Source organism: Rousettus aegyptiacus, unplaced genomic scaffold (assembly GCF_014176215.1).
Source record: "Rousettus aegyptiacus isolate mRouAeg1 unplaced genomic scaffold, mRouAeg1.p scaffold_m13_p_1, whole genome shotgun sequence".
NCBI lineage: Eukaryota > Metazoa > Chordata > Mammalia > Chiroptera > Pteropodidae > Rousettus > Rousettus aegyptiacus.
In genome coordinates this window covers 1648105-1675067 of record NW_023416284.1, presented here as the reverse complement: position 1 = coordinate 1675067, position 26963 = coordinate 1648105, and the positions used below count along the sequence as shown (strand labels likewise).

Below are 26963 nucleotides of genomic sequence, written 5' to 3'. Positions count from 1 at the left end.
TTCTCCCTAATGTGTCCCTTTTGGTTGCTAAGGGACCCGCCCTGGCTGCAGTGGCCCTGACGTGCTGGCCCGGCGTGGTCAGGGGTGGCCGAGCATCTTGGATCACCCGTGGCGGCATCCGGATGGGGCTCAGTGTAGGGCCCTACTTGGCTCAGTGGCTGGGGACTCCGAGGGCCCAGAGAGGGATGATCGGGGAGATCCTCTGGGACTTCTGGGGTATAGGGCCTGGAGAGGAGCTGGCGGCTTCGTCTGAGTTTTGCAGTGGCCCCCTCTGAGCCCAGACCACCCTCGGACCTCAGCAGATGTTCATGGGAAGACTCAGTGTGGAAGCCGTGCCCCTCCCCTGCCCGGGCCAGCTGTGGGGCAGCCCACACAGCTGGAGCGCAGCTGCTCTGAACCCGCCCCCAGGGCCCACTGGCACCCCCTTGTGACCGGGGAGGGGGCGGCTGCTGCAAGCTCTCCTGGGATTTCATAGCAGGCTGGGAACAAGTCTGGGGGTGTCCTGCCCCCCGCCCCCCAGCAGCTGGAGTAAGCTTGAGGGATGTGGCTGCTAGTCCACAGCGTGGGGTGGGGCTCCCCGTGTGCTGGGAGCTTTTGGGGTGCTGCCACATCATGGGCCCCGGGGAATCTGGGAAGCCTCCAGAGGAGATTGCGCTTTAAGGGGGCCTTAAAATGCACAAGGAGGTCCTTGAAACGGATGAGGGGGGTCTTGAAACACACAAGGGGGGGGCTTGAAACACACAAGGGGGCCTTGAAACACTCTTGGTGGAACTCGCTTCCAAGGCAAGGAGAGGACAGGGACTGCGCAGCCTCCACGCCTCCCTCTCTTGCAAAAGAGCTCATGGAAAGCAGACCCGCAAAGGCCTCGATTCTCAGAAGCAGGAATGTGCAGCAGGGTTTTGGCCCTGGCCCTGATGCCGTGAGAAGGGGCCAGGCCCGGAGGCCGCTGAGCACCTCTCGTGTCCTGCCCCAGCCAGCCCGCCAGCCCGGCCGCAGGAGGAGCAGAAGCGGCGGGCCGTCTCGGGGCGCTTCACTGCCAGGGTGCCCTCCTGGGTGTGGGCCCCAGGCTCTGGGGTGGGAGGGGCAGGGCCGAGCGAGGCCCAGGCCTGGTCCACCCAGCTCCTCACCCTCGGGGCTCCGGGCCAGGCCTTCCTCCCCCAGGGGGCGGGCGGCATGCCGGGGCTGCCACCCCTGCTCTCCTCGGTCCGGGTGGGGAGCCCCCGGCCCCGTGCGGCCGGCATTCTGAGCCAGCATGACGCTGGCCCGGCCGTCTCTCCTGGACCCTGGTCGTAGGGTGCTTCCCTGTGTCCCCCAGGGCGCGTGACACACCTGGGGCCAGTGTGAAGGGATCACGATGTCACTGGCTCAACCAGCAGAGGATCCCTCCAAGGAGGGGGGACTCTCCGTCCATCAGGCCTTTGGGACGGACGCTGTGGGGACGAGTCTGCTGTCAGCGTGCACCCCAAGATGGCTCAGTCTCCCCTCCCCCCTCACTGTCCTCCCCCCCGTCAGATGGGCCCTACTATGTGCACAGGTGCCCAGGCCCTGCCTCCCCTCCAGGCTCTGTCACTGGTGAGCCCTGTGGTCTTGGGGCAGACGCGTGCCCCCCAGGTCCGGGCCTCCCCGTGGGGGAACACCGAGGGGCTGCACGGCCCCCCCAACTGCCCTTCCCCCCGTGCCTCAGAGGGGACGCCCTGGGGGAGGCGCCCGGCCGGGTCTGGGGCCGCTTCCAGGCACAGGCGGCAGAAATGTGGAGACCACAAGGCTTGTCTGCAAAGCCCATTCCTGCAAAGCCGCAGATGCAGTTCTGCTGATCCCTTGGAAGCTGACACAGGCTGCGGTCACGCCGGGGAGCGGCCCGCCCAGCCCCAGGGGCCGCAGCGGGGAGGCAGGGAGGGCGACCCCCCCTTCCCCCGTGAGATGACTCTGCAGACTCGTGGCTTTGCCTGAGACCAGCACCCGAGTCGTGCAGGCTGCCAGCGCCCGGGGCTGACGGGCTGCACCCCCAGCCTAGGGAGGGAAGCTAGGGGCCGCGGCCACAGACCCCAGGCTGGATGCAGAAACCCCACGGGAGGCGAGGGCTCACTGGGCCCACGCTGGCCGACAGGGTTGGTGTGCGGTTCGAGGCGGGGTGGGCCGGGCAGCGTGAGCGAGGCCGGGCCAAGGGGCCGCCGCGGAGTCTGCAGTGTGAGCCTCGGGGTCCGAGCCTTTGCGTGCCTGACCCTGAGGTGGACGGGTGCCAGGCAGGCAGGCAGGCAGCACAGCCCGGGTCCTGGGCCCTGCGCCTGCCCGCCGAGGGGTCTGTCTTTGGTGCGTTCTCGCTGGGACGGTGAGCAGGGGTTGGTCAGCGGGTGTGCAGTCTGTGTTGTTAGGGCCGGTGTCACCCGGGCTCACGCCTCTGGGACGTGGGTGTGGGTGGCCGCGGACATGGCTGCAAATGACTTGCAGAGGCCCCGTCCAGAGAGCGGGTGACGGGGCAGGGCGCACAAAGCAGAGCGGCAGGTGACCCACGAGCTGCCTGTGGGTACGGGTGCCAGAGCCCAGGCGAGTTCCCTCTCCTGGCCAAGCCAGACAGGCCACCCGCTTCCTGTCCTGCCATCCTGGCCCTGTCCCCAGCAGAGGGCTTCCCAGAAGGAGGGGCTGCGGGTGGCCGCTGACCACGTGTGGGATCTAGAAACAGCCAGTTCGAGGGCACTCACCACAACACCCTGCGGGGCCAGTCCTGAAACCTCCCGGCTGCTTCCGAGGCTGGGCAGAGCGAGCTGGTGTGCCCGGCCCTCCGACGAGAGGCTCCCTTGCTGGCCGGCCTGCCACGGCACAGTCCCTTAGCTGCCCGCTCGGGCTGGCCAGCGTGCCAGGCTCGCGGGCCAGGGCCTTGCCCAGGGAGCCTTCTCGGTCGGCTGTCCACAGCCCCTGCTGACCACTTCCTTCACAGCGCCCGGTGCCCCCGACCCAGGTCCAGGTGCTGCTGCCTGCACCCCCAGGAGCAGAGAGCCGCCAGCACAGGCCCCCCACCCTGGAGGACGCATGCTGTCTACATGCCCAGCTTCCAGCTCGGGGGCGTCCTGTTCCCGTGAGCTGCGCGCCTCCACCCCGGCTCCCGAGTAGGGCGGCTCCTGCTGGCAGAAGGCGGAATGTCAGCCCAGCTCTATTAGGACCCGCGGGCCCCTGGCCCAGGCCCGGCGTCCCAGAATCTGCGGGGAGGGTGGATCCGTCAGCTCAGGCTCCGGACGCTAGCGTTCTCACCGTCCTGGAGGCCGGACGTCCGCGGTCAAGGTGCCGGCCAGCCCAGTGCTGAGAATGCGCTTCCAGGCCGCCCCGTGCGCTGTGTCCTCACAGGGAGCGAGACGGAGAGGTGACCTCGGGTCTCTTCTCCTAAGGACACACGAACCCCATGGGATCAGGGCCCCACGCCGACGACCGCGCTCAACTTTAGTTACCTCTGTGGAAGCCGTACCTCCAAACACAGGCACGCAGGGTTTAGGGGGTTTAGGGGGACCTCAGCGTTCAGCCCCTTCCCGCCCATCTCCTCGCGGGCTCTCAGCTGGCCTCAGGTCTGAGCGTGGCCCTGAGTTGCAGGACCACCGGGAGGGGTCACTGGGACACGGGTGACCCACGGGGCCTGGAAACGTCACCACCGGCCCTTCCCTGAGCTGCCTGGTCCAGCTTCCCGGGGGCCCCAGCTCGGGCTGAGCAGGATGACGCTGGCTCAGCTGCCCAGATGCACAGCTCAGGAGTATCCGGGGTGCTCAAGGGGGCCTCGGAGGGTGCAGGCTGCACAGGGGTCCTGGACCCCCTCCACCTGCGCCCCCCTGCCTGGGACTTCTCCCCGGTGGGCCCAGTGGGCCGGTGTTGGATTGCTTCTGGGCGCACCTCGGGACTCTGCCTGTCCTCCTGGTCCTGCCACAGCCCCTGGGGACCCCCCTCAGCTGCAGTGCCTGCTCAGCTGGCCCCCGGCCCTGGGCTCCAAGCCCCCGTCTCTGCGAGCCCGCCAGGCAGGGCTTCCGGTCCCTGTGACAAAACTGAGCAGGGTCGTTGCTGTCAACACAACAGGGCCCAGGAGTGGGCCGGCCCAGGCCGTGCTGAGCCAGCCCCGGACGGAGGAGGCGTAGGCCGAGCTGTGCCAGGGGATCGGGGCAGAGTCGGGGGGTAGGTGGGCAGGGCGGGCGCTCAGGGGCTGATGGGGACGGGAGATGGCCCCTACCTGCCTCTGTTCTGCCCAGGCTCGTGTCTGTTGCTCCTCCTCCCTGCCAGGACGAAGCCTTAAGTACCACCTTGGGGCGTCATCCCCCTGACCTACGGCTGGTGTGGCCCCTGGCGGGGACCCTCAGCACAGGCTCCCCACCCACTCGCCCGCGCTGGGGACAGGCCAGCATCGTGAGTGCTGTCTGGCTGTTTGAGTGTCCTTGTTCTTGGCAGACAGTGCGGCCCCAGCCGCCTCCGAGGCCTGGGCCATGCCATGCTCCTTCCTGGAGCTCCTGCCCTCCCGCCTGGCGCCCACACATGGACAACCAATGGCCTCCCAAACGCACCGTGAGGCCGGCAGCCCCTGGGGTCTGTGGCGAATGACGGCACCGGGGGCACCTGGGTGGATCCCTGCCCCACAGCAGTCCTGGTGTTTCAGTAATGAGGCTCAGCCCTGCTCCGGGCCCGGCCTGCTGGGGCACAGACAGCACCCCATTCTGGTGGTTTTGCTCCAGAGCGCGGGGTGACCCCTCCCTAACCACGAGGCCACTGCCAGATTTGAGGGGGCTGCCAGAGACCCAGTGCCCATCCTGGGTACCCAGCCTCACTCGGTCCCCCTCTGGGCACAGCCCCGGCCCATCCCCAGGCCACAGGCACCCACTCGGCCAGCCCGACTGGGCAGAGCCTCGGCCTGTAGGCGCCTGAGCGCAAAGTCCTGTCACTCGGGTCGCTGGCTCTGTGGCCTCACCCAGTGCTGTCCCCACAGCCACCGGGAGGAGTGGGGACTGAGTGAGGTCAGGTGAGGGGTGGGGCCTCAGAGCTGCACTAGTCCGTCAGGAGCTGGGGGCCGGGCCTGCAGGCCACGGTGCTGTCCATGGCAAGCCCACGGCTGCCCTCTGCCCTGGCCTGACAGCCAAGATAGTGGGCTGCCCAGGCTGGCTGCCACCTCCTCCAGGGGGCCTCCCAGCCTGCTCGGCCTCTGAGTCCCGGACGCCCTGGATCTCCATGGGGCCCCGGCGTTCTGCGTCTGTGCTGGGTAGCCCCCGGCTTCCACTGAGGGGCCGTCGGCTATGCAGCACCTCCTGGTCCTGACATGGACTTCGGTCCTGGTCCCGTGTGTGGCCCAGAAGTGAAGTCAGGCCGGACACCAGACACGGGCGTTGCCGCCCTGTGCAGCCCCCTGAGGGCCCTGGGGCGTCTCGGAAGAGCCGGCCACCTGCCGCCCCTGCTCCTCGGGGCCCTGCAGTTGCGCCGTCCTCCTGGGCTGACCTGGGCTTCTCTCCATGTCCCCAGCCATAAGCTCCTGCGCCATGGGCAACGGCGGCTGCCAGCACGACTGTGTCCAGCTCACGGGGACCCGGCACCGCTGCCGGTGCCGGCCGGAGTTCCAGCTGCAGGAGGACGGCAAGCGCTGTGTCCGTGAGTGTGTGCCTGTCCTGCGCAGCGGCCGCCAGGCCTGGGGCGCCCCGGGCCCCTGCAGCCTGACCCAGGCATGGCGGGGTGCACCTCCCTGCGTGGGCCGCGGGGGCTGGAGGGGACTCAGGGAGGCATCGCCCAGCACCTGGCAGGTGTCAGGGGCGAAGCTCATTAAGCCGTGCTCTGGGTTTGCATGTCTTTGGGGACAGGAAGCTCAGGACCGAGGCATCCTGCATGGTCCTCAGGTCCAAGTCCCACCCTGGGCTCGGCAGGGCATGTGAGACCCAGGCCCCAGCCCTCGGGTGGAGGGAGGGGGCCAGTCAGGCCCCATCTGGCATCTTGCCCTTGGGTGTTAGGCTGCCTGTCCAGGGAGGAGGGGGCTTTTCTGATGAAGAAAGGGAGCAGGCTCAGGGGTCTCCTTGAGATCTGGAAATGAGGAGCTGGGGCGGGGTGGGTGCTGAGACAGCGCCCTCCACCCCCCCGGGCAGGCCTCTTGGGTCTAAGGTGGACAGGCCTGAGGGGCCAGGCCAGCAGTGGGTACAGAGCGGCGCAGGGTCTCGGGGCTGGAGGAGCTGCTGGGCACGTGGCTCCAACAAGGAGAGGGGCCCCGGAGGATGAGGGAGAGCTGGCTTGCTCTCTGTTGCCTTCTCAGGGGTGTCTCTGGGGCCCCCACATCTGGGAGGACGGAGACCACTGCCCCCTAGGTCAGATTGGAGCAGGAGGGTCGAGAGCGCCAGGTGGGGCCTGACGCCAGGCCCTGAGCCAAGCACCCGGAATCTGCCGGAGCTCCAACCTCCAACCCTAACTTCTCCCCTTTGCCTCCATTCCTCCGCGCGGTGGGCGCAGGGAGACACCCGTGCGCAGACCACAACGGCGGCTGCATGCACACGTGCCGCGCACTCCGGGGCGTCGCGCACTGCGAGTGCCATGCGGGCTACCAGCTGGCGGCAGACCGCAAGGCCTGCGAAGGTAAGCCCCGCCCCTCGCTCAGCCCCGCCCCACGCTCGGCCCCAGCCCCGCCCCTCGCTCGGCCTCGGCCCCGCCCATTCTGGACCCCGCCCCTCGCTCGAGCAGTCGCTCGGCCCCGCTCCAGGGTCCGCTGAGGCCGCTGCCAGAGGGTGACCCGGGCTCATCACCCCTGGGGCCCGGGGGCCGGGGCGGAGGCGCGGAAACACACTCAAGAGGAGCCTCCACACGGCGCCTCAGGCTGCGTTTTTGTCCGAGCAAGACGAGCTCGTTAGAGAAGCGAGAGTTATGAAGAGAAAAAGGGCAGCGTCACCCGAGTCCGGTGACTTCTCACACGTCGGCTTCCGGGGTGTCTGTGGTTGTCGCCGTGTGGGGTCAGAGGCACCCCGACCCCCTCTGGGCGCCCCTTCCTGGAGCGTGCCCCACACCCCGCCCCCGCCCCAGGCTGCAGCCTCCGCTGCTCGGCGTGGCAGTCACGGACTCACTTCCGGGTGTCTCCTTTTCTCCCTGGGACTCGCGGCTCTGCGGCAGCAGCCTTGGGGAGGGTCTGTGTGTGTCCCGGCAGGTGGCCGTGAGCGGGTCCCAGGGAAGCGTTTCGGGAATGCCTCCCAGAGTCGCTGTGGGTGCGGGTGGCTGGGTGGGCACGGCGGGAGGGAGGGCCGAGTGTCAACGTCTTCATCCCAGGAATTGTAGGGAGCACGACCCACGCTGTGGCTGGGGACGGTGGGACTTGGGTCCCAATGGCCAGTGCTGATGGCCGCATGCCAATATCTGCTGGTGGGCATTTTGTCCCGCTGGCCCCAGCGGCGGGAGTGAAGAGGCCCCTCCCAGACCGGGCCGGGACAGGGGCTCTGGTTAGAGTGGGGAGGGCACAGCCGAGAGACCGCAGGCTCGGGGAGGCAGAGCCCCCTGCTCCATGCTGCTGGCAGGGCCTGAGCGCCCACGGCTGGGGCTCCAGAGCTCAGGCTTGGAGCCATGACCCTCCCACCCACCCTGGGGCGGTCCTGCACCCAAAGTTCGCTGGTGGATACAGGACGCTCAGAGGAAGGCAGGACAGGGCATGGGGTGACCCTCCTCCTGACACAGGGCGCCTGAGCCCTGACCCCCGGCCCGGACCCCTCCACACGGAGGCACCGCCTTGGGGGTGCACCGCCCAGTCCAGAGGCTCAGAGATGTCCGCCTCTCTCCCGTCCAGATGTGGACGAGTGTGCCACGGGGCTGGCCCAGTGTGCCCACAGCTGCCTCAACACTCGTGGGTCCTTCAGGTGTGTGTGCCACACAGGCTACGAGCTGGGAGCTGATGGCCGGCAGTGCTACAGTGAGTGGACGGTGGCGGCGGGCCTGGCCACCAGGGGGTGTGGTGGTGTCCAGGGCCGGCAACTACCTGCCTTGCCCAGACGGGCTGCCAGCTGGCTTCGGCTGAGAACGCGTGGCCACGAGGGCTGGGGGCGTGGCCAGGAGGGGGTGGCCTGGAGGGGGGGAGGAGTGGCCAGCGGGGCTGGGGAGAGGGTAGCCGGGAGGGGCGTGGTGGCCAGGAGGGCGGGGGAGGGGGTTTGGCCAGGAGGGCCGGGGTTCCCAGAGCCCACCAGCCCGGAAGTTGCATGCTGCCAGTGCCCTGGCAGAGTGGGGTGTCACCGCAGACCCCATCCCACGTCCCTGGTGGTGGGTCTCGTCTCAGGGATCGAGATGGAGATCGTGAACAGCTGTGAGGCCAACAACGGCGGCTGCTCCCACGGCTGCAGCCACAGCAGCACGGGGCCCCTGTGCAGCTGCCCCCGCGGCTACGAGCTGGACGAGGACCAGAAGACGTGCGTCGGTGCGAGCGGACCCCTCCCGATGCCCCTCGCCCCAGACCAGGGACTCAGGGCCGCCCCGTCTGGGGCCTGGCCTGATGTCACGATGCAGAAGCTCCCTGCTCTCACACCCAATACTGCCGCAGGCCGGGGGGCAGGGGAGGGCGGCCAAAGGGGGCCCCGGTGAGAGGCAGCATCGTGACCCCACTGAGCCCCCACTCCACTGGCCCCGTCAGCAATCCCTTCCAGCTCAGCTCGGTCACTTGGTTAAATTCTCTGTGCTGGAGAAACTCAGAAATCGGTGGTGTGCGAGGGCACCCGGCCCATGGGGAGACCCGGCCCCCTAGATGGAATCCCCGCCCCCCGCCCCCACTCCCCTTGGCCCCCACCACTCCCCTGCCCCCACCGGTTCGGAGCCCGCAGCAGGCTGGGAGGGGGGCTGAGGCCGTGACGTGTGTGGGCAGGACCAGGAACGCGCGTGATGCCGGTGGAGCATGCGTGGCTGTGGCCGCGATGGTGCGCCTGCGTGCGGCCGTGCGTGCCCCGGTGGGCGTGGCGGGGGCGCGCACCAGGCGGCGCCGGTGCCAGCCCGGCTCCTGTGTCCCCAGACACCGACGACTGTGCCGACGCGCCGTGCTGCCAGCAGGCCTGCACCAACAGCCCCGGCGGGTACGAGTGCAGCTGCTACGCCGGCTACCGGCTCAGCGCCGACGGCTGCGGGTGTGAGGGTGAGCCGGCCGGCGGGGGGCGGGGCGGGGCGGCCCAAGGAGGGCCCAGGGGGCGGCTCGACCTGCCTGCGCCCTGCCTCTGAGCGTCGGCTGTCCGCACGGCTGTCCGGCCCGGCCTGCTCACTGCCCAGCCTGCGGTCACTGGCCTCTCTCACGGAGTGGGGGCTGCACCCCTGGCTGCTCCCGGCCTGGCCTCCCGCGGGCAGGGTGTCCGCCGTCACTCCGACCCTGGGGGGAGAGGGGGACGGCTGCAGCAGGGGCGTCACCCAGCAGCATGGCCACCGGGCCTCTGGGCAGAGCTGGGCACTAGGGGCCTCCCGCGGCCCCCGCCCCAGAGGATGGGCCCCAGCAGCCCTGGTTTGCCCGCAGACGTGGACGAGTGTGCGTCCAGCCACGGTGGCTGCGAGCATCACTGTGCCAACCTGGCCGGCTCCTTCCGCTGCTCCTGCGAGGCCGGCTTCCTGCTGGACGAGGACCGCAGGGGCTGCACCCGTGAGCACGTCACCCCAGGGCTGCTGCCCGGAGCACTGCGCCCCCGACTTCTTAGCACCCGCCTTCCTGGCCTGGCGGCCATCACCTCAGCCCTGCCCCCACTGTGGGACACGCCAGGGTGGCAGTGGGGGAATCAGGGGCCGGTCAGACAGGCATCTCCAGAGTGGGCAGAGTGGTCCAGCTGCTGGTCTGCTCAGCAAGAGAAGGGACATCATCCCCGGGGCTGAGGACAGTGTCCAGAGGGGTAGGGAGCTGCTCCCGTCCCCGCCCCCCATGCTCAGGGTCCCTAGGGCCAAGGTGGGAGCCTGGGGGTCCTTGGGGCCCGGGGCCTTGCCCGCCCTGAGAAGTAAGCTTAGGAGAGCAGCTGGGACCAGCCTCCCTCCCCAAAGACCAGGCGAGGAGGGGCTGCAGGTGGGGGCCCAGGGTGGGGGGCCCTAAGCTGGCCCTGGGCACCGAGGGGCGGGGGAGGCATCCGAGGACGGGTGGGTGGCAGGGGCTAAGGGGTCTTTGTGTGCTGCCCAGCCCTGGACACAGACGAGCTGGACCTGGACGGCCCACTCCCCCACGTCACAGTGCTGCGGGACGAGCTGCCCCCCACCTTCCAGGACGACTCGGCCGGGGCCGAGGAGGCGGTGGAGGCGGCGGAGGCCCGCGGCGAGCACACGCTGGCCGAGAAGTTTGGTGAGAGGCAGTGGGGCCTGCCGGGCTTCGGCCCCCTCGGGCCACCCTTTGGTTTGGGGCGTGAGGAAGGACCCCTGCAGCGGCCTCGTTGGCGCGAGCCGAGACGTTCAGCCACCAGCTCAGTTTGCACAGGGTGTCTGGGCCTCAGCCTGGGCTGCCCCGGACCCCGGCATCCAGCTCCCTCCTCCCGCCTCGCCCATGGGGCCTTTCGCGGGCAGAGGACGCCTTCATGCCCCGTGCACTCGAGCCATGCGGGACCTGAGGCCCCTCTCCATCCGCCCCTAGTCTGCCTGGATGACTCCTTCGGCCCCGACTGCAGCTTCACCTGTGATGACTGCGGCCATGGAGCGGCCTGCCTCCCGGGCCTGGACGGCTGTGACTGCCCCGAGGGCTGGACGGGCCTCCTCTGCAACGAGAGTGAGGCCGCTGAGCCGGGCGGAGGCGGGGCCTGCGAGCCCCAGGGCCGCTGGACCGCGCCCAGTTCCTCCTCCTCGCTAGCCCCGGGCGGGGGTCTTCCGGGTCCATCCATTCACTCGTTGGTTTAGCATCTGCTGACCGCCTGCTCTGCCCGGCACTGTCGCAGGTGCTGGGAGGCCTGGCGTCTGCCCGTCACCGACGTCAGACGGGGTCCAGCTAAGACAACAAGGGGTGTCTGAGGAGGAGGAGCTGGTGGGTGGGCCAGTCGTGCCGTGCCCCGGGTGGGAGCATGGTGTCCCCAGGCTGCACGGCACATTGGTGGCTGGAGTCTGTTTGAAAACGGCTCCCCGGCCCCATGGCCCCAGAGCAGGGATGGCCCTGGCGGTGTGGCCTCAGCCGTGGTGCCTCTGACCGTCCGCCCGTTGAAGGGGCTGGTGGGGAAGGAAGATGTGTGGAGCTCGGGGGGTGGGGGGCGGTGTGTGGCGACCCCTTCCCCGCCCCTCCCCCCCCGTGGGCGATGACGAGGGGCGGCAGCCCGAGTGTCCTGTTTGCGGCTCTGGGCAGCTGCTTCTGGCCGGGAAGCTGTCTCGCTGTCCCTGGAGGGGCTTCTGGGCCCAGAGTCCTTTTGCGGCCGGTGACCTCGTGCTTCCCTGTCACCCCCGCAGCTTGTCCTCCAGACACCTTCGGGAAGAACTGCAGCTCCTCCTGCAGCTGTCGGAATGGTGGCACTTGCGACCCCGTGACAGGGACCTGCCGCTGCCCTCCTGGCGTTGGGGGCGCCCACTGCGAGGACGGTGGGTGCCTCGGGAGCGGACGGGGGCACCGCCTCTCAGCAGCACCCCCTCCGTCTGTCGTCCTTCCCCAGGGGTGGGGAGGCAAGGACACGGAGGAGGCCCCGAGTTTCCAAGTTTGCTACTTTCCCCGGGGCCTACGTGGTGGCAGATGGTGACGACCTGACAGAAAAGCAGCACTTTTGGAATGGGTTTTCCTGGCAGGTAGTGAGCTCCCCGTTCCTGGAGGCATTCAAGGAGCGCTATAGGATGGGAGGGTGGGATTTGCAGAAAGGATCACTCCCCACACGGGACGGCATTAATGTCCTTCCTGATTCTGAACTGTTGGTGTTTCTGGAGGGATCCGAGAATCCATGTAGGTAACTTTCTCAGGTGACTAATGCTTCATCTTTCGGTCTCCGGACCTTTAAAGTCTGTCCGTCTTGCTGGAGAAGTAGCTAGTGTATCGAGAACTCCCGCCTTAGCCAGCGGTGGCCGTCGTCAGTGGGCGGTCTGGTCTGCAGTGCTTGGGTGCCCTTGAGCGCGGGGGGTGCGGCTTCAAGGTTCTGGGCTTCACGCCCCCCTCTGCTCGGCCGCCTTCCTTGCCTTTCACGCTGCGATTCCCGCCCCGCTGAGGGCTGAGAAATGCCCGCCAGGGACAAGCGGCCCGTGCGACGGGCCCCGGGTGGACTCGGGGCCTCCAGGTGGTGAAGCGCCCATCCCTCCTCGCGCTTCTGCTCCCGACGCCGTGGGGCTTCCCGGAGCCGCGGGGCTCAGCTGGGTGCCTGTGGGTGAAGTGCAGCTGAGCTCGGGGAGGTTAGGCCCCGGAGAGGCCTGGCAGGCCAGTGTCCAGCGGCAGAGGGCTCCTTGGCCCTGAATTTGTTGCCTGGGCTCCGGCGTCCTGGGCTCCGGCGTCCTGGGCGGGTGGCCGCACGGCTCGTCTCTGCTCCGGCGTCCTGTGGCCGCCTCGCCACCCTCCTCCCTCCTCCCTCTGCTTTCTCTTCCGAGGACCCGTGTTGGGTGTAGGCGGGCTGCGAGCGCCCAGGACGGCCCGCATGGAGGACCTGGGGTTGGGGCGTGGCCACACCTCGGAGGCCCCGTGCAGCCCCGCGGCCCTTCAGTCTGCAGGACTGGGGGGGCCGGGGGCAGCACCTGGGCAGGAAAGTCAGAGCCGTTGCTCAGTTGGGACCCTGGACCCTGGCCTGCTGGGGCCACGCGACCTTCCCTCTTGGAGGTCTGGAGGTCAGGCCGGGTGACCACTGACGGACGGAAGTCAGGACGCTGAGGACGTAGGTCGGACACGGGGCACGGGGCCGAGGTCCTGCGTGCTCCCCATGTGCTCTGTGCTCGGCCTCACTCCCTGGCCACCGTCCAGACCACTGGCCCTGTGGGGACAGGCCAGCCAGGGCCGGTGGCCATCCGCGGGGCCCGTCCCGTGACTGCCCTGACCTCGCGATGCCCTCACCCACCCCCCGGGTCCCTCCCCGTCTGGGATGCGGTGTCCTCAGGCTGCTGGGGCCCCACAGACCTCAGGCCACGCCCCGGCGGCCGCTCTTGGCTCCTGAGCTGGTGCTGGGGCCCGCGGAGCGTCTCCTCGGGCCGGGGGGCCTTGTCCGGGGGGGCACTCATGAGGCCCCGCCGTCCCCCAGGCTGCCCCAAGGGTTTCTACGGCAAGCATTGCCGCAAGAAGTGCCACTGCGCCCACCGGGGCCGCTGCCACCGCGTCTACGGGGCCTGCCTCTGCGACCCGGGGCTCTACGGCCGCTTCTGCCACCTGGGTGAGTCCGTCCATCCACTGCAGGTGGCCCGCGGCCGGGCGCCAAGCCATCTGCAGGCGGCCCGCGGCCAGGCACCGAGCCGTCACGCTGTGCCTTACGCCGCGGTCTGCCTGGGTGCGGCTGTTCCTGTTTGCAGACGAGGATTGGGGGGCTCAGTGAGGTCCCCCGGCTGGAACGTGGGGTCCTCCCCGGGTCTATGGACCCAAAGCCTTGTCCTTTGAACTGCTGGCCACCAGAGTGTCTGGGTGGCTGGTCCCTAGCCCCGTGGGTGCACAGGCCTCCCTCGGAAGCTGTCAGGGTGCCGGGCTTGTCTTGGCCTCGATGTTTCCTGGTGGTGAGGGTGACTCCTGAACCCCCAGTGGGGTCACCCCTTCCCCAACCTGTCCCGAGACACCTGAGGATGGAGGGGCAGTGGAGAAAAGGCAGATGACAATTAGTGGCTTTGCCCCAGCGGCTCTTCACAGTGCTTGAGTGAAGGACCGTTCAGAGAGAAAACGCGGGACCCCAAGAATTGCCCAGCGGGAGGTGGGGTGACCCAGGGCCAGCCCCCGCCCTTCCCTGAGACCTTGTATCTCGTCTGTAAAATGGGCGCGGCAGCCCGGTCCTCTGGGGGCGGGCAGTGCCAGCTCTGTGCCGGGTCCCGGGACAGCCCGGGAGGCCAAGGCCCGGGCCCGGGCGGGGTGGCGCGTGCCGGCGCCAGGCGCTCACGGCTCCGTGGCCGCAGCCTGCCCGCCGTGGGCCTTCGGGCCTGGCTGCTCGGAGGAGTGCCAGTGTGAGCGGCAGAACACCCGGGCGTGCGACAGGAAGGACGGCAGCTGCTCCTGCAAGGCGGGCTTCCGGGGGCAGCGCTGCCAGCACGGTGAGCGCGGGGCCTTGGGGGTGCGGGGCGTCCCTGGGCCGGCCAGCATGGTGAGCGCGGGGCCTTGGGGGTGCGGGGCGTCCCTGGGCCGGCTCACCCTGCAGACCCCGTTCTCCTCGCCCCCTGCAGCCTGCGAGCCCGGCTTTTTCGGGCCGGGGTGCCGGCAGGCGTGTGCCTGTCCCCCGGGCTCGGCCTGTGACCCCGTCAGCGGCGAGTGTGGGAAGCAGTGTCCTGCCGGCTACCGGGGAAAGCACTGTGACCAAGGTGAGCAGCCGACGATCCCTGGTGCCCGGGGCCCAGAGGTGCAGTGAGCTGGAGGCTGAGTCCGCCCTGCAGCCAGGCCTGGGTGGCGCCTCGACCCGCCGTGGCCCCGGCTGGCCTCCGTCTCCATGTGCCTGTGGGGGCGGCTTGGGCAGGGGCTGGCGTGAGTGGCCGGGGCCGGCCAGAGAAGGGTCAGTGGCTCTCCAGGGCCGCCATTCACCACCTCACCCATTCATTCCACCGCGTGCGGGGCGCGCTTCGTGCTGAGGCGGGGTGCAGGGGCTCCCTCCCGGCGGCCGGAGCCAGCCAGAGGCAGCTGCCCCTGGGGCGGCGCTCAGGGTGGAGTTGGGGCCGGAGGTGCGGGCGTGGGGCGGGTGGTGACGCGGCCCTCCCGGTGGACGCCGAGGGCCACATGAACGGTCGCAGAGCAGTGGGCGAGGCCAGAGGCCTGGCGGCCCCCGTTTACACGTCGTGGTCAGCTGAGGGGCGTCCCCGGAGGGCGTACTGGGGCAGCCGTGGCCGCCAGCCGTGGTGCCAGCAGGTTGGGACCTTCCTCGGCGTGCAGCACAGCCCGCACAGGGTCCCCTCCCGTCAGCCTCGGGCGAGCCGGGGCCGCGGCGGGCTGTGCCGTGACGGCCGTGACCTTGGCCGCAGGCGGGTCCCCTCTGCCAGTGCTGCCACCCAGCTGCTCATCCCCCTGGGGAGTCAGGAGGGGCCTGGGGGCTCCCCGCAGCCGCGCCGAGAGGTCTGTCTCCCCTGTGCGCCCGGGCCAGGGCCCTCCCGTGTGGTGGACCCAGGAGTGACTCTCTTGAGGACTCTTGGTCCCGTTAGTACAGGAGGGGCACGTGGGGCCGGCAACCCAGCCAGGACCCCCAGGCCGACCTGCGGAGCCCTGGGGCCCTGGGCGGCCGTCAGCAGTGCCGGCCTCTGTGACAGCTCTGCAGGGGCCGTGACTGCACGGCCCCCCACACGCACACGCACACGCGAGACGAGGAGGGGTCCCCGCGGCCCTTCCCCGCTGGATTCCTCAGTCTTTCTTTTCTTGTTTTCTTTAAAAGCCACCAGTGCTCTAAAGATGAGCCACAGGAAATGACAAACATATTTTCATAGAAACGACGGGTCCCCCACTGCCGTTAGGTCTGGAAAGTGTTACTGCCCCAGGCAGCGTCTGCCGCCAGTTAGTGGAGAGGGGGCTCCCGAGGCGGGCCTGCCTGTCCCTGTCCCCACAGCAAGGGGCCCGTGCGTGTGCGCGTGTGCGTGTGCGCGCCCTGCACCCTTCCACCTACCGCACATTCGTGTACCTGTGCCCTGCGCTGGTGCGCGGGTGGGTGCCCACAGGGAATGGGCCCTCATGACGAGATTTGCTGGGTGTGTCTGCTGCCCCAGAGACCCCGTCAGGGCCCTGGACTGTCACCGCCAGCCCTGCGTGGGTGCTCGGTCAGGGCAGGGTGCCTAGTGGCAGCCCCCCGCCTCAGGTGCATGACGCCTTCCCCGGCCCTGGAGCCCCTTCCAGCAGCGGCCACATGGACGGCGTGCGGGCTGGCCCTTCTGCTCCCTGGGTCGCCTCAGCCGGGGCGGAGCCCGCCTGGGCCACGCCCTCTCAGGCCCCTGTCCTTGTTGGTGGGGGACTCTGAGGAGACCACGGCAGAGGTCAGAGGTCGATCCAGGTGGCGGGAGCGAGGGCAGAGCTGGCCCCGCCCCCCATCCACGGGCGCTTTTCAGGGTCTCGCGTGCCTCAGCCCTGCCGCATGGCAGCCCTGCCCCCCCCACACCCCTGCCCCCCCACACCCCACACCTGCCCGCGGGGTCCTCCAGGCTGCCCCGCTCCACACCCCCACACCCTGTCCCATGTCCCCCGTCCCCTGCCCACTCCTGCGACTGCCCCGGTCGCCCCGGGCACCCTGGCTGTGCCCAGCAGCCGGCTCGGGCTGGGGCAGCTGGGCCTGTGGGGAGGAGGACAGCTCCGCAGGTGTGGCTGAGGCCCTCCTGTCCCCCCTGCAGAGTGCCCGGTGGGGACGTTTGGTGTGAACTGCTCAGGCTCCTGCTCCTGTGGGGGCGCCCCCTGTGACAGGGTCACCGGGCGGTGCCTGTGCCCGCCTGGGCGGACTGGGGACGACTGTGGGGCAGGTGAGTGGCAAGTGTGCCCTGCGCTGTGTGACTCCAGGTGGGGCCCCAGCCCGGGCCCTGTGTGCAGAGCCCAGGTCTGGGCTGTGCCTGGGAGCCCCAGGGAGCCCTGGGGAGCCCAGTTCCATCCCCAGCAGCTGCGGGAGCCCTCGGGTCTGGGAGTGCGGGGTCTGCGGCCACACCGGCTGGCCGTGCCCACAGAGGGGCGTAGGAGCCTGTCCGCCATGGGAGCGGGTTGGCCGGCAGAGCCCCCAGCCCTCCCGAGGCCTGCAGTTCGCCCTGTGGGCTCCCTGTTGACTATGTGGGGGGCTCCTGGACCCCTGATGGCCCCTGTTGTGCCCGTTGAGCCGTGTGGGGCAGGAACCCCTGTTCCGGGGGTGGCAGCCTGCAGCCCACAGCCCGAGGGGCTGGGAATTCCCACGGCCCATCCTGCCCCACCCCTCAGCCGGCTCGGATGGGGGCAGCGGGGCCTGCTCCCGGGCACGGGCTTCGGTGCCGTGCCAGGCAGGCCGTCAGGGCCCCAGGGGACTGACTGGCCGTGGGGCGGTCAGTTTGCCCCGAGGGCCGCTGGGGGCTCGGCTGCCAGGAGATCTGCCCAGCATGTGAGCATGGCGCGGACTGCGAGCCTGAGACGGGCGCCTGCCGGTGCCGCCCCGGCTACACGGGCGGCCGCTGCCAGCACGGTGAGTGCCGCCGCCCCTGCCCCGCCCGCGGCCCGGCCCCCCGCTGAACCTCCCGCCCCGCAGAGTGCCCCGCGGGCTGGTTCGGGCCCGGCTGCCTCGCGCGGTGCTCCTGTGCCAACGACGGGCACTGCCACCCGGAGACCGGACGTTGCAGCTGTGCCCCTGGGTGGACTGGCCTCAGCTGCCAGAGAGGTAGGTGACCCTGTCCGCTGTCCTTCCCCGGACAGACCTCCACCCAGAACCCGGGAGGCCGGGAGCTGGCAGGAGGCCCCGTACCCCGGCTGGGCTGTGGTGCCCAGGGGCTCCACCGGGCCGGCCCTGGGTGACCGGGCTGTGTTGCAGCCTGTGACAGTGGGCGCTGGGGACCCGACTGCAGCCACACCTGCAACTGCAGCGCAGGCCATGGGAGCTGCGACGCCGCCACCGGCCGGTGCGCGTGCGAGGCCGGCTACGCGGGCCTGCAGTGCGAACAGCGTGAGTCCCGGCCGGGCCCACGGCCGTGCTCCGCGCGTGCGCACACGCTCCGGCACGCGCGAAGCGCACACGCGTGCACACGTGATGCAATGTGACATGCATGGGCCACACGTTTATGCACACGCGAAGCACACAGTCACGCACACGTGATGCAACGCGACATGCACGGGACACACACTCATGCACACATGATGCACACTCGTGCACACGTGATCCAATGTGACACATACATGACACGTGTGTGCACGTGTGACACGTGCACATGTGATGCAATGTGATATGCACACAACACGTTCATGCGCATGTGATGCACACATGCACACATGACATGCTCATGTACACGTGGCACTCGTGCACGTGTGATATGCACACATGCACACACGGGCATGCAAGTGTGGGGGGTTCTATCCCTGCCCGCCCCGTTCCCCCTCCCCAGCCGGGGCCCTGGCTTCACCCGTCCACGACCTGGACCCAAAACGAGGCCCATCTGGTGCACAGACGGGGGGAGGGGCCTGTCACACCCCACAGGGCACCTGGCACCTGGAGAAAGGAGGGAGGTGGCTGCCAAGGACTAAAGGCCACGCCCTGCAGTGCGCACCCCTGCGGCTGGGTCTGTGGCAGGTCCTCCTATAGGCAGCCCCAAAGGTCACATCCGGGGTGCCCGCCTCTCCTGGGGCCCGGTTCCCAGCTTGCGGGGGGAGGAGGCAGAGGCATGTGGGTGAGCCCAGCACCCTGGGGCAGGGAGCCAGCCCCGGCCCGAGTCTCTGCCCAGCTGGGTTGGCAGAGCCAGGCAGGACTGGGTCAGGCGCAGGCCCCCAGCTGACGGTGGCCGGGGCCGTGTGTCTCAGGGTGTCCCCAAGGCCGCTTCGGGCCGGGCTGTGGGCGGCGGTGCCAGTGCGAGCATGGGGCGGCCTGTGACCACGTCAGCGGGGCCTGCACCTGCCCGGCCGGCTGGAGGGGAACCTTCTGTGAGCGCGGTGAGCTGGGGCAGCGGCCGGGCCGGCGCGGCGGGGAGCGTGGGCGGGGGCCTGTGACGCAGGGCCTCTCCATCGCCCGCCCCCCGCTGCAGCCTGCCCGGCCGGCTTCTCTGGACTGGACTGCCGCAGCACGTGTGACTGCGCTGCGGGGGTGCCCTGTGACGCCGTGAGCGGCGCCTGCCTCTGTCCTGCCGGCCGCCGCGGCCCCCGCTGTGCTGAGGGTGCGTGGGCCCCCCACCGGCCCTGGGCGACACAGGAGGGGGCCGCTCACTGCCAGACCGGCCCCGGGGCCCCGGCCTGGCTGTCCGAAGCCACCAGCGGCCACCCTGGGAGCGCCGCTTTGCCCACGAAGGCCAGTGTGTTGGCCCCTATTTGCGGCCACTCTGAGTGACGCACAGGCCAGAGGGAGGAACGGAGTAACCACATAGCCCCCGGGGCCCTAGCGGATCCGCCCAGTGGCCCCGGTCTGCTGCTGCCCTTCCCAGGGCCCATCTCCCTGACCCCTGCCTGGCCTCTCCCCTGCAGCCTGCCCAGCCCTCACCTATGGGCACAACTGCAGCCAGGCTTGCACCTGCTTCCATGGGGCCTCCTGTGACCCAGTCCATGGACAGTGTTACTGTGGCCCCGGCTGGACAGGCCCCAGCTGCCTGCAGGGTAAGCCATGCCCACTTCCCGGCTGGGGTGTGCGCCCCCCTCGCTGGGCCCTGCAGGGTCTCCTGGGACACGGGATGGATGTAGGACTTGCCGAGGGGAGGGCCGGGGCCCGGGGAGGTGGTGCATAGTGCCCAGGACGGCTGGGCTGGTGGGCCCAGGTGGCCTGGGGCTGGTCGTCCTGGGTGAGGTCTCCGAACCAGGTCCGACGCTGGTCTTCGCGCTGGCCCTCCCCAGGGGGGCTCTGGGCCCCTGCGGGCCTGGCTGGCGGGTGCTGCACCTCGCTGCCCTCTCGGTCTCCCAGCCTGCCCCGAGGGCCTGCATGGCGAGGGCTGCCGGCAGGCCTGCCTCTGCCAGCACGGGGGCACCTGCGACGCCGTCTCGGGCCACTGCACCTGCCCCGAGGGCTGGACCGGCCTGGCCTGTGAGAAGGGTGAGCGCTGGGCAGGCAGAGGCGAGCAGGGGGCGCTGGGGGTCTGTGGGAGCCGGGGGTCTGTGGGAGCCAGGCCGGCCGCCCAGCGGGCCTGGTCCAGCCCTCTCCTCTGTGGCCGGAGACGGCTCCCTGGTGGGGGGGAGCATTGTCCTGCGGTGTGACCTCGGACCTGCAGTGGGACCGGTGCCTCCACCTCTCCTTTGCGAGGACGTGGGGTCCGAGGCTCTGGGTGCGGGAAGCGTGGGCGGGGCGGGGGCTCCTGAGTCCCGCCCCAGGAAGTGGGACCCTTGCCCGTCCCCGCCCCTGCAGAGTGCCCCCCAGGGCGCTTCGGAGCCGGCTGCCAGCAGCGCTGCACGTGCCTCCACAGCGGCCTCTGCGACCGGCGCACAGGCCGCTGCCGCTGCCCGGCCGGGTGGACCGGGGATGAGTGCCAGAGCCGTGAGTGGGACAGGTTGGGGACCGGTGCAGGGAGGCCCAGAGGCCCCATTGAGCCCAAAGGAGGTGGCCCGAACCCCTCACTAGCGTGTGGGAGCCTCAGACGGTGGTCGGTTGACATGTAGGGGACGGGGTGCTGTCTGAGCCGCCCAGGGTCCCCTGCGGGAGGGTCTCGCCTGGAAGTCACCTAGAGTAGGGCGGGGTACATCCGGCCCCTGCCCAGCCCCTAGAGAAGTGGCCTTCCCCCGGTCTCGTCCTGCAGCCTGCCCTGAGGGCACGTTCGGGGACCTCTGTGAGGGGCACTGTGCCTGCCGGCGGGGGGCCACCTGCCACCCCGTCACCGGAGCCTGCCTCTGCACCCCAGGATGGAGGGGTCTGCGGTGTGACAGTGGTGAGCCCCCAGCTCCGCCAGCACCCCGGGGCCCCACTGCCCAGGTGGGGGCGGGTCCCTCACCCCGGGGGCGCTCCGGGCCCGCGCCGGCCCGGCGACCCCCACGCCAGCCCCCGCCTGCCCGCAGCCTGCCCGCACGGCCGGTTCGGCGAGGCCTGCGCCCAGCGCTGCCAGTGCCCGCCAGGTGCCGCCTGCCACCACGTCACCGGGGAATGTCGCTGCCCGCCGGGCTCCACCGGGCCCGGCTGCGAGCAGGGTAGGTGCCTGAGCTGGGTGGGCCCTGGGCCCGCGGGTGGCTCACCCCCTCCCGACGAGGCCTGAAGCTCAGGCCACACGTCCCCCTGAGCTCCGCCTCAGCCAGGAGGGTCCGGGGCGCGTCGAGGGGGATGCCCGTGCCCGGCCGGGGCTGGGGCTGACCCCTCCGCCTGCGCCCCAGCCTGCCCGCCCGGCACCTTTGGGGAGAGCTGCGGGCAGAAATGCCGGTGTGCCGGCGGGAACCAGGCTTGCCACCCTGCCTCGGGCGCCTGCGCGTGCGCTGCCGGCTACCACGGCCCCAGCTGCCAGCGGCGTGAGTGCTGCCCGCCCGGCCGTCCTAGGGGCGGTGCCATGGGGGAGGGGGCGGGTGATGGCGGGGCCTGTGCTGGGGGACCCAGGCCCTGGCAGCCGCCTGTTCCCTGCAGGGTGCCCGCCGGGGCGCTTCGGGCCTGGCTGTGAGCAGCTGTGCCGATGTCTCAACGGGGGCTCCTGCGACCCCGTCACCGGAGCCTGCCACTGCCCCGCGGGGCTCCTGGGGCCCGACTGCAGCCTCAGTGAGTGGCCGGGTGAGGGCAGGCGGCCCCCTCCCGCGCCCCCCGGTCTGCCCGCCCTCCGACCCTGGGCTGGGCTGAGCCGGGGGTCCCGCAGGCCAGGCGCCCCGCTGTGTGCTGCGCCCCCTCCTCGGTCCCGCCCATCCGGGGTGGGTGCTCCGCTGTGCGGAGGCCAGCGGGCACCCTGCTGAGAGCACGACCTTCCCCTGAGTCATGCGGGGACTTTCCACCCGTCTGGGGTGCCGGCTGGGCCGACGGGGGCGGGGTAGGGCCCCAGTGAGTCACCATTGCGGCAGAGCGGGCCTGGCCCCCAGCAGAGTCCGCGGGGAGCCGGGGAACAGGCAGCCTCCGCCCCTGGGGCCAGGCACTGGGGACCCCTCCCGTCCTGCCTCGTCCCAACATGGCAGAGGGACGGGTCCAGCCCGGGACGGCCACCCTCCCATTTCCTCCCGGCAGCCTGTCCACAGGGCCGCTTTGGCCCCAGCTGTGCCCATGTGTGCAGGTGTGGGCAGGGGGCAACCTGTGACCCCAGAAACGGCACGTGCACCTGTCCCCCAGGGAGGACTGGCGTCCACTGCGAACATGGTGAGTGCCCGCCAGCCCGCTGCCCCGGGCACTTCCGGGTGTCCCCCCATCAGCCACCAGGCGGGGGCGATGGGGCGGAGCAGTGGGGTTCCCAGGGTCATGAGCATCCAAACCTTCCTCCCTGCCGACCCCCCGCCCGCCCCCAAGTGTCCCACTGGGTGAGGAGTGAGCGCCTGCCTTGCTCGTGCGGACAGCAGTGTCCTGCTCCGGTCAGCAGGCCGCCCAACACCACCCGTGCGTTCCTGGCCGTGACCGCGGCCCCTGACGCAGGCCATCCAGTGACTGATCCACATCCCTGTGGCCAGTGGGGGCCGAGCAGGGTCTGACCCAAGGCCCGTCCAGCCCCACAGCAGGAGGGGTCAGGCGGCTCTTTCTTCTGAGGGCAGAGCCAGCCTCCTGGCCGACGTGCCCTTGGAACAGGGTCCTTCAGGCCCTTCCGCTGGGCCCAGGGGTGGGGACCCCTGATGGAGGGGGGCCTGGAGCACAGGCCTCAGTGGAGACATGGGGTGGCCCTGGGGACAGTCATGGGCTCACCATGACGGCATGCCAGTCCCCATAGTCACACCCACGGCGCCTTGGCTTGGCTCCCTGGTAGGTCTGAGTCCCTCCCACCCTCTGGTCCTCATAGAAGAGCTGGTGACACCCCCTCAGCCTCAGCCCTTGGCAGCGAAGGGTCAGAGGCCCTGGCACCTGGCTCTAGCCGGGCTACGTCCTCGTTCCCAGGGAAGGATGGCGGCCACGGGCCAGGCAGAAGATGAATGGGGGCTCTTGGACGTTCGGCTGGAGGGTGTGTGCTCACAGAGTGCCGCCTCCCCAGGGAGGCTCCCAGACTCCTCCCACTGGCCGGGCAGGCTCTGGAAGCTCCTGGAGGGTGCTGGCCCCCTTCCCCTGAGTCACCTCGGCCCTGGGGCAGCCTGGCCTTTGCTGGCCGAAGGGGCGGGTGAATGGGCGGGACCCGGCTGGTGTTGCTCCTGGATACACGTGTGCCCAGGCAGCAGAGACTGGCCCGGAGAGGGCCCGGGAAGCGTTTGCTGCATGAGTGTCAGAGCTGGGGGGGACGTGCCCCAGAGCGTGCCCGGCCTCTGTCCGCAGGCTGTCCTCAGAACCGGTTTGGCGTGAGCTGTGAGCACACGTGCTCCTGCAGGAATGGGGGCCTCTGCCACGCGGCCGACGGCAGCTGCTCCTGCGGCCTGGGCTGGACCGGGCCACGCTGTGAGCTGGGTGAGTAGCCGGCCAGCGGGGGCGCCGCGTCCCTGTGCAGCCTGGAGGGTGGGCGCCTGGGCGGCCCGCGTCGGACTGGTGCGCGAGAGGCCGGCCTCGTGACCCTGCCCTTCCGTGGCGGGACGCTGACCCGCTTGCGGCTCTCCCCAGCCTGCCCCGCCGGGCGCTACGGTGCCGCCTGCAGCCTGGACTGCGCCTGCCACCAGCGCGGCCCCTGTGACCCCGCCACGGGCGCCTGCCGCTGCGGCCCCGGCTTCTACGGCCAGGCCTGCGAGCACTGTGAGTCGTGGCGTCTGCTCCTCGCGGGGGCCGGGGCCAGGCCTGAGCCCCGCTCACAGAGGGCTCACGCTGCAGCAGGCGGGGGGCGCGCGGGGGCCGGCCCGGGGGGGAGCAGGGGCAGCTCGGTCCCTCGGGCTCACTCGGGTGCACTGAGGCAGGCTCTCTCACCCGGTCTCCCTCAGCCTGTCCCCCCGGGTTCCACGGGGCCGGCTGCCAGGGGCTGTGTGAGTGTCAGCGGGGGGCCCCCTGTCACCCCGTCAGCGGCCAGTGTCTCTGCCCCGCTGGCTTCCACGGCCAGTTCTGCGAGAGGGGTGAGTGCCCCACACCCCGCATGCTCCCACCCGACCCCCCGCCCTGGCCCGGCCTGGGTGTGGGACGGGAGGGGACGCTGAGCCCGCTGTGCCCACCAGGGTGTGAGCCCGGCTCCTTCGGAGAGGGCTGCCGTCGGGGGTGTGACTGCGAGGGCGGGGCGCCCTGTGACCCCGTCACTGGCCACTGCCTTTGCCCCCCGGGACGCACGGGGGCCACTTGTGAGCTCGGTGAGTCTGGCGCCCCGCAGTGGGGAGACGAGATGGGCTGGCGGAGCCCCTGCTGCCCAGTGCCCTGGGCTGGGCGCCCTCTCTGCCCGTCCCCCCCTCGGCAGTGGAGCGGCCGCTCAGGGGGTCCCAGCATGGAGCTCCTGCTTGGGTTGTCAGGGCCACACGCTGTCCCCAGGCCACCCACAGAGTCCCCGGGGTGGAGGCCACAGTCAGTGGAAGAGGCCCCCGTCGAGCGGGAAGGAGCCCTTCCTGAGCCGCTGGCATGTGGGGACGGGGACGTGCTGTGTCTGTGGGCTGCCCTGGCCACCACGTGCCCCTCCGGGCAGGTCCCCGGTCCTGACACCTGCTCCCGCGAGAGTTCACAGGGCCAGGGAAACTGAGGCTTGAGGAGTTTGCTCCCGCACGACTCCACACGGGGGCGACCGGAGGGTGGGGTCCCCGGCTGGGCAGACGAGGAGGGCGACCGGGGGGCGGGGTCCCTGGCTGGGCAGAGGGGGAGGGCGACCGGAGGGCGGGGTCCCTGGCTGGGAAGATGGGGACCACACTCGGGCCTTTTCCTCCTGCTGCCTCCCCTGCAGGCTGCACGGGGGGCTTCTTCGGGCCCGGCTGTGCCCTGCGCTGTGGCTGCGCGGGGGGTGCCGACTGTGACCCCGTCACCGGGCAGTGCCACTGCATGGACGGCTACACGGGGCCCACGTGCCAGCAAGGTGAGCCAGGCTCCTGGGGGGCCCGCGCCCCCAGCCCTGAGTCCCTGTCCCGCCTCCCCACACACAGAGCGGGCTGGGCCAGGCCATCCCAGTGAGGTGCCGGGCGTCCGAGTGGCTGCTGATGGGCACCCTGTAACCCCACAGCCACTGGGCGGCGGGGCCGAGCCCGGCGTGCTGCCCGCCTGAAGGAGCCCCGCTGCCTCCAGCCCCAGAGGGTGGGGGAGGGTGGCCCAGGCTGCAGACTCGACCCCGGGGGCAGGGCCGGGTGCCCCGCTGTGCGCCCGCAGGCAGAGCTGGGGAGGGTGCAGGGACAGAACCTTGATCCCGGCCCCCCCTCCCCGTTCTGGGGAGCCGTGCAGTCCCCCCGGCCAGCCCCGCCCCGCGCCCCCTGGTCTGCTACCCCAGGCCCAGCCCGCCATAGGACGTGTGCCCTTAGAGGATCCCGCCTGTGGGGGGAGGTGGGAATCCACCTTGGGGTCAAGGCCCTGCAGACGGGGTGACGGGGGAGCGAGCTGTGAGCAGATTCCAGACGGGCCCTCCGCTTGGGGACCCCAAACGGGCTTGAGATTATCACCAAGCTAGTCCTGACCCCAAACTGTTCAGAGCTGTCGGGGTGACCCCCGCCTCCCACTCAGGGTGGGCCGGGGAGGTGGCGCCAACCTTGCCAGCCATTGCGGCACCTGGTGGCCAGGTGAGGTACTGCCGCATGGGCCCCCACGGTCCTGAGCAGCGCCGACGTTGGGGGTGCTGAGGCCCCGTGGGAAGTCCTTCGACTGGAGAGGGCCCCGCTTGGCCCCTAGTGAGGCCCCTCTCCATCCAGCCCAAAGTCCCGCCTCCCCGCTCTCTGCACAGCCTGGACCCGGCGGGGGCCGAGAGCTCTCATCCTGGGAGGGGAGAGGCCCCGCCATTTGCCTAGGGCTGCGGGTCCCTGCAGCCTGGGCTCCCGCCCCTGCTGCCCCCCCACGCGTGGGCCAGCAGCACGAGTGCTGTCTGTTCACCTTCAGGCGGCCCCCTCCAGCTCCCCGAGGTCCCGTCCTCAACCCTGAGCCCAGGTAAGGGGGCCGGTGGCGTCCGGCGCTGTCACGGTCTGTCACCAGCAGACTAAGGCCTGGGGAGGGGTGCGGCTCGGGGGCTTCTGTAGAGTCTGGGCCCCACAGGGCAGCAGGTGTCTCTACGGGGACCTTGGGATGAGGCCGGGGGAAGCTGGGAGCAGGGCTGGAGCCGGGAGGCAGGCGGGGAAGCGCGAAGTCCCCGCACCCTGGGGCTGACCCTCCCCCTGCTGCCCCTCACACGCAGCCCCAGCAGCCGGACCCCGCAGCAGGGCAGAGACGCACTAGCACGGAGGCAGCCCCGAGGCCCACCTCCCGGCGGCCGTCACGGGGCGCTGGGGCCTTCGGCGATGACCGAGGAGGGACGCCCATGGGCCAGGACCCCCGCCCCACCTTGCCCCCGGGGGCTGTGGACAGCCACGCAGCCCCTTGCTCTGCAAGGACCGTCTGGCCGTGAGGACGGAGACCCGCTGGGTCCAGCTCTGCAGAGCCCAGGCGAGGGGCCAGGCCGGGCCGCACCGGCCATCTGTGCTCAGAGGCTCTGCATCTCCGGCCACGCTGGGTTAGGACTCGGGCAGACGTACGGGCAGGTGCAGGCGTGGGGCCCCTGCCCTCTGAGCAGGTTCTTTGGTGCTAGGCCCTGGGACTACTGCGCTCGGCCTGTTTGCCGAGAAGTGTCGCCAGCCATATTTATGTGACGGTATTTATGTGCAGCTGGACACGCCGCTGCGGCCCTGGGTGCCGGAAGGCTGCCCGTGCCCCGCCCCACCCCTGGAAGACCTGACTTGGGACTCGGGGGCCCAGGGGGCGTCTGGGCAGGGGCTCCGGCACCTCGGGAAATCCAGGAAGTTAAGAAAGGTGGCCACTCCCTCGAGGCCTGCGTGTTGCGTTTGCTGGTCTGCGCGTGCTCGGCATGTGCGTGCTGGGACAGTGCCCTCCGGCCGGGGAGGCCCCACGGGCACCCGGCCCCCTGGCCCCTGCTCCCTCCTGGGGCTGGGCGTGCCAGGAAGGAGAGCTGGGTTTGTCCTGGTTTCCAGCGCCTGGGGGGCAGGCAGGTGCTGCCCAGGAAGAGGTGGACAGACCTGCTAAACGGCAAGGCACCCCGAGACCCCGGGCCTGCACACGGCCCCAAGGGGAGGCGGCTGCCCCAAGGGCAGGGGTGGTGTGGGGGCAGCATGGGCGCCCCCCCCCACTCGTGCCCCTCCTGTCCCCAAAGGCAGAAACAGTGGTGAGGGGTGGAGAGCTCAGAGGGACGGGATGACC

General features: G+C 70.6%; 1 protein-coding gene across 1 annotated transcript in view; it reads left to right on the top strand.

Annotated features, from left to right (window-relative positions):
- MEGF6 (multiple EGF like domains 6) overlaps positions 1 to 26575 on the top strand; it is a 78188-nt gene extending 51613 nt beyond the window's left edge. Inside the window, exons 6-38 of the mRNA XM_016144383.2 lie at positions 5479 to 5604; positions 6448 to 6570; positions 7763 to 7885; positions 8246 to 8383; positions 8969 to 9088; positions 9458 to 9580; positions 10103 to 10261; positions 10547 to 10678; positions 11344 to 11472; positions 13098 to 13226; positions 13951 to 14085; positions 14215 to 14349; positions 16348 to 16473; positions 17022 to 17153; positions 17217 to 17345; positions 17496 to 17627; positions 18476 to 18604; positions 18697 to 18825; positions 19130 to 19258; positions 19560 to 19688; positions 19998 to 20126; positions 20386 to 20514; positions 20642 to 20770; positions 20951 to 21082; positions 21195 to 21323; positions 21777 to 21905; positions 22998 to 23126; positions 23277 to 23405; positions 23588 to 23716; positions 23816 to 23944; positions 24523 to 24651; positions 25656 to 25703; positions 25948 to 26575. Of these exons, the coding sequence (XP_015999869.2) occupies positions 5479 to 5604; positions 6448 to 6570; positions 7763 to 7885; positions 8246 to 8383; positions 8969 to 9088; positions 9458 to 9580; positions 10103 to 10261; positions 10547 to 10678; positions 11344 to 11472; positions 13098 to 13226; positions 13951 to 14085; positions 14215 to 14349; positions 16348 to 16473; positions 17022 to 17153; positions 17217 to 17345; positions 17496 to 17627; positions 18476 to 18604; positions 18697 to 18825; positions 19130 to 19258; positions 19560 to 19688; positions 19998 to 20126; positions 20386 to 20514; positions 20642 to 20770; positions 20951 to 21082; positions 21195 to 21323; positions 21777 to 21905; positions 22998 to 23126; positions 23277 to 23405; positions 23588 to 23716; positions 23816 to 23944; positions 24523 to 24651; positions 25656 to 25703; positions 25948 to 25988 (4118 nt within the window). The 3' untranslated portion in view covers positions 25989 to 26575. The remainder of the gene's footprint in view (positions 1 to 5478; positions 5605 to 6447; positions 6571 to 7762; positions 7886 to 8245; positions 8384 to 8968; positions 9089 to 9457; positions 9581 to 10102; positions 10262 to 10546; positions 10679 to 11343; positions 11473 to 13097; positions 13227 to 13950; positions 14086 to 14214; positions 14350 to 16347; positions 16474 to 17021; positions 17154 to 17216; positions 17346 to 17495; positions 17628 to 18475; positions 18605 to 18696; positions 18826 to 19129; positions 19259 to 19559; positions 19689 to 19997; positions 20127 to 20385; positions 20515 to 20641; positions 20771 to 20950; positions 21083 to 21194; positions 21324 to 21776; positions 21906 to 22997; positions 23127 to 23276; positions 23406 to 23587; positions 23717 to 23815; positions 23945 to 24522; positions 24652 to 25655; positions 25704 to 25947) is intronic.
- The last annotated feature ends 388 nt before the right edge of the window (positions 26576 to 26963 follow it).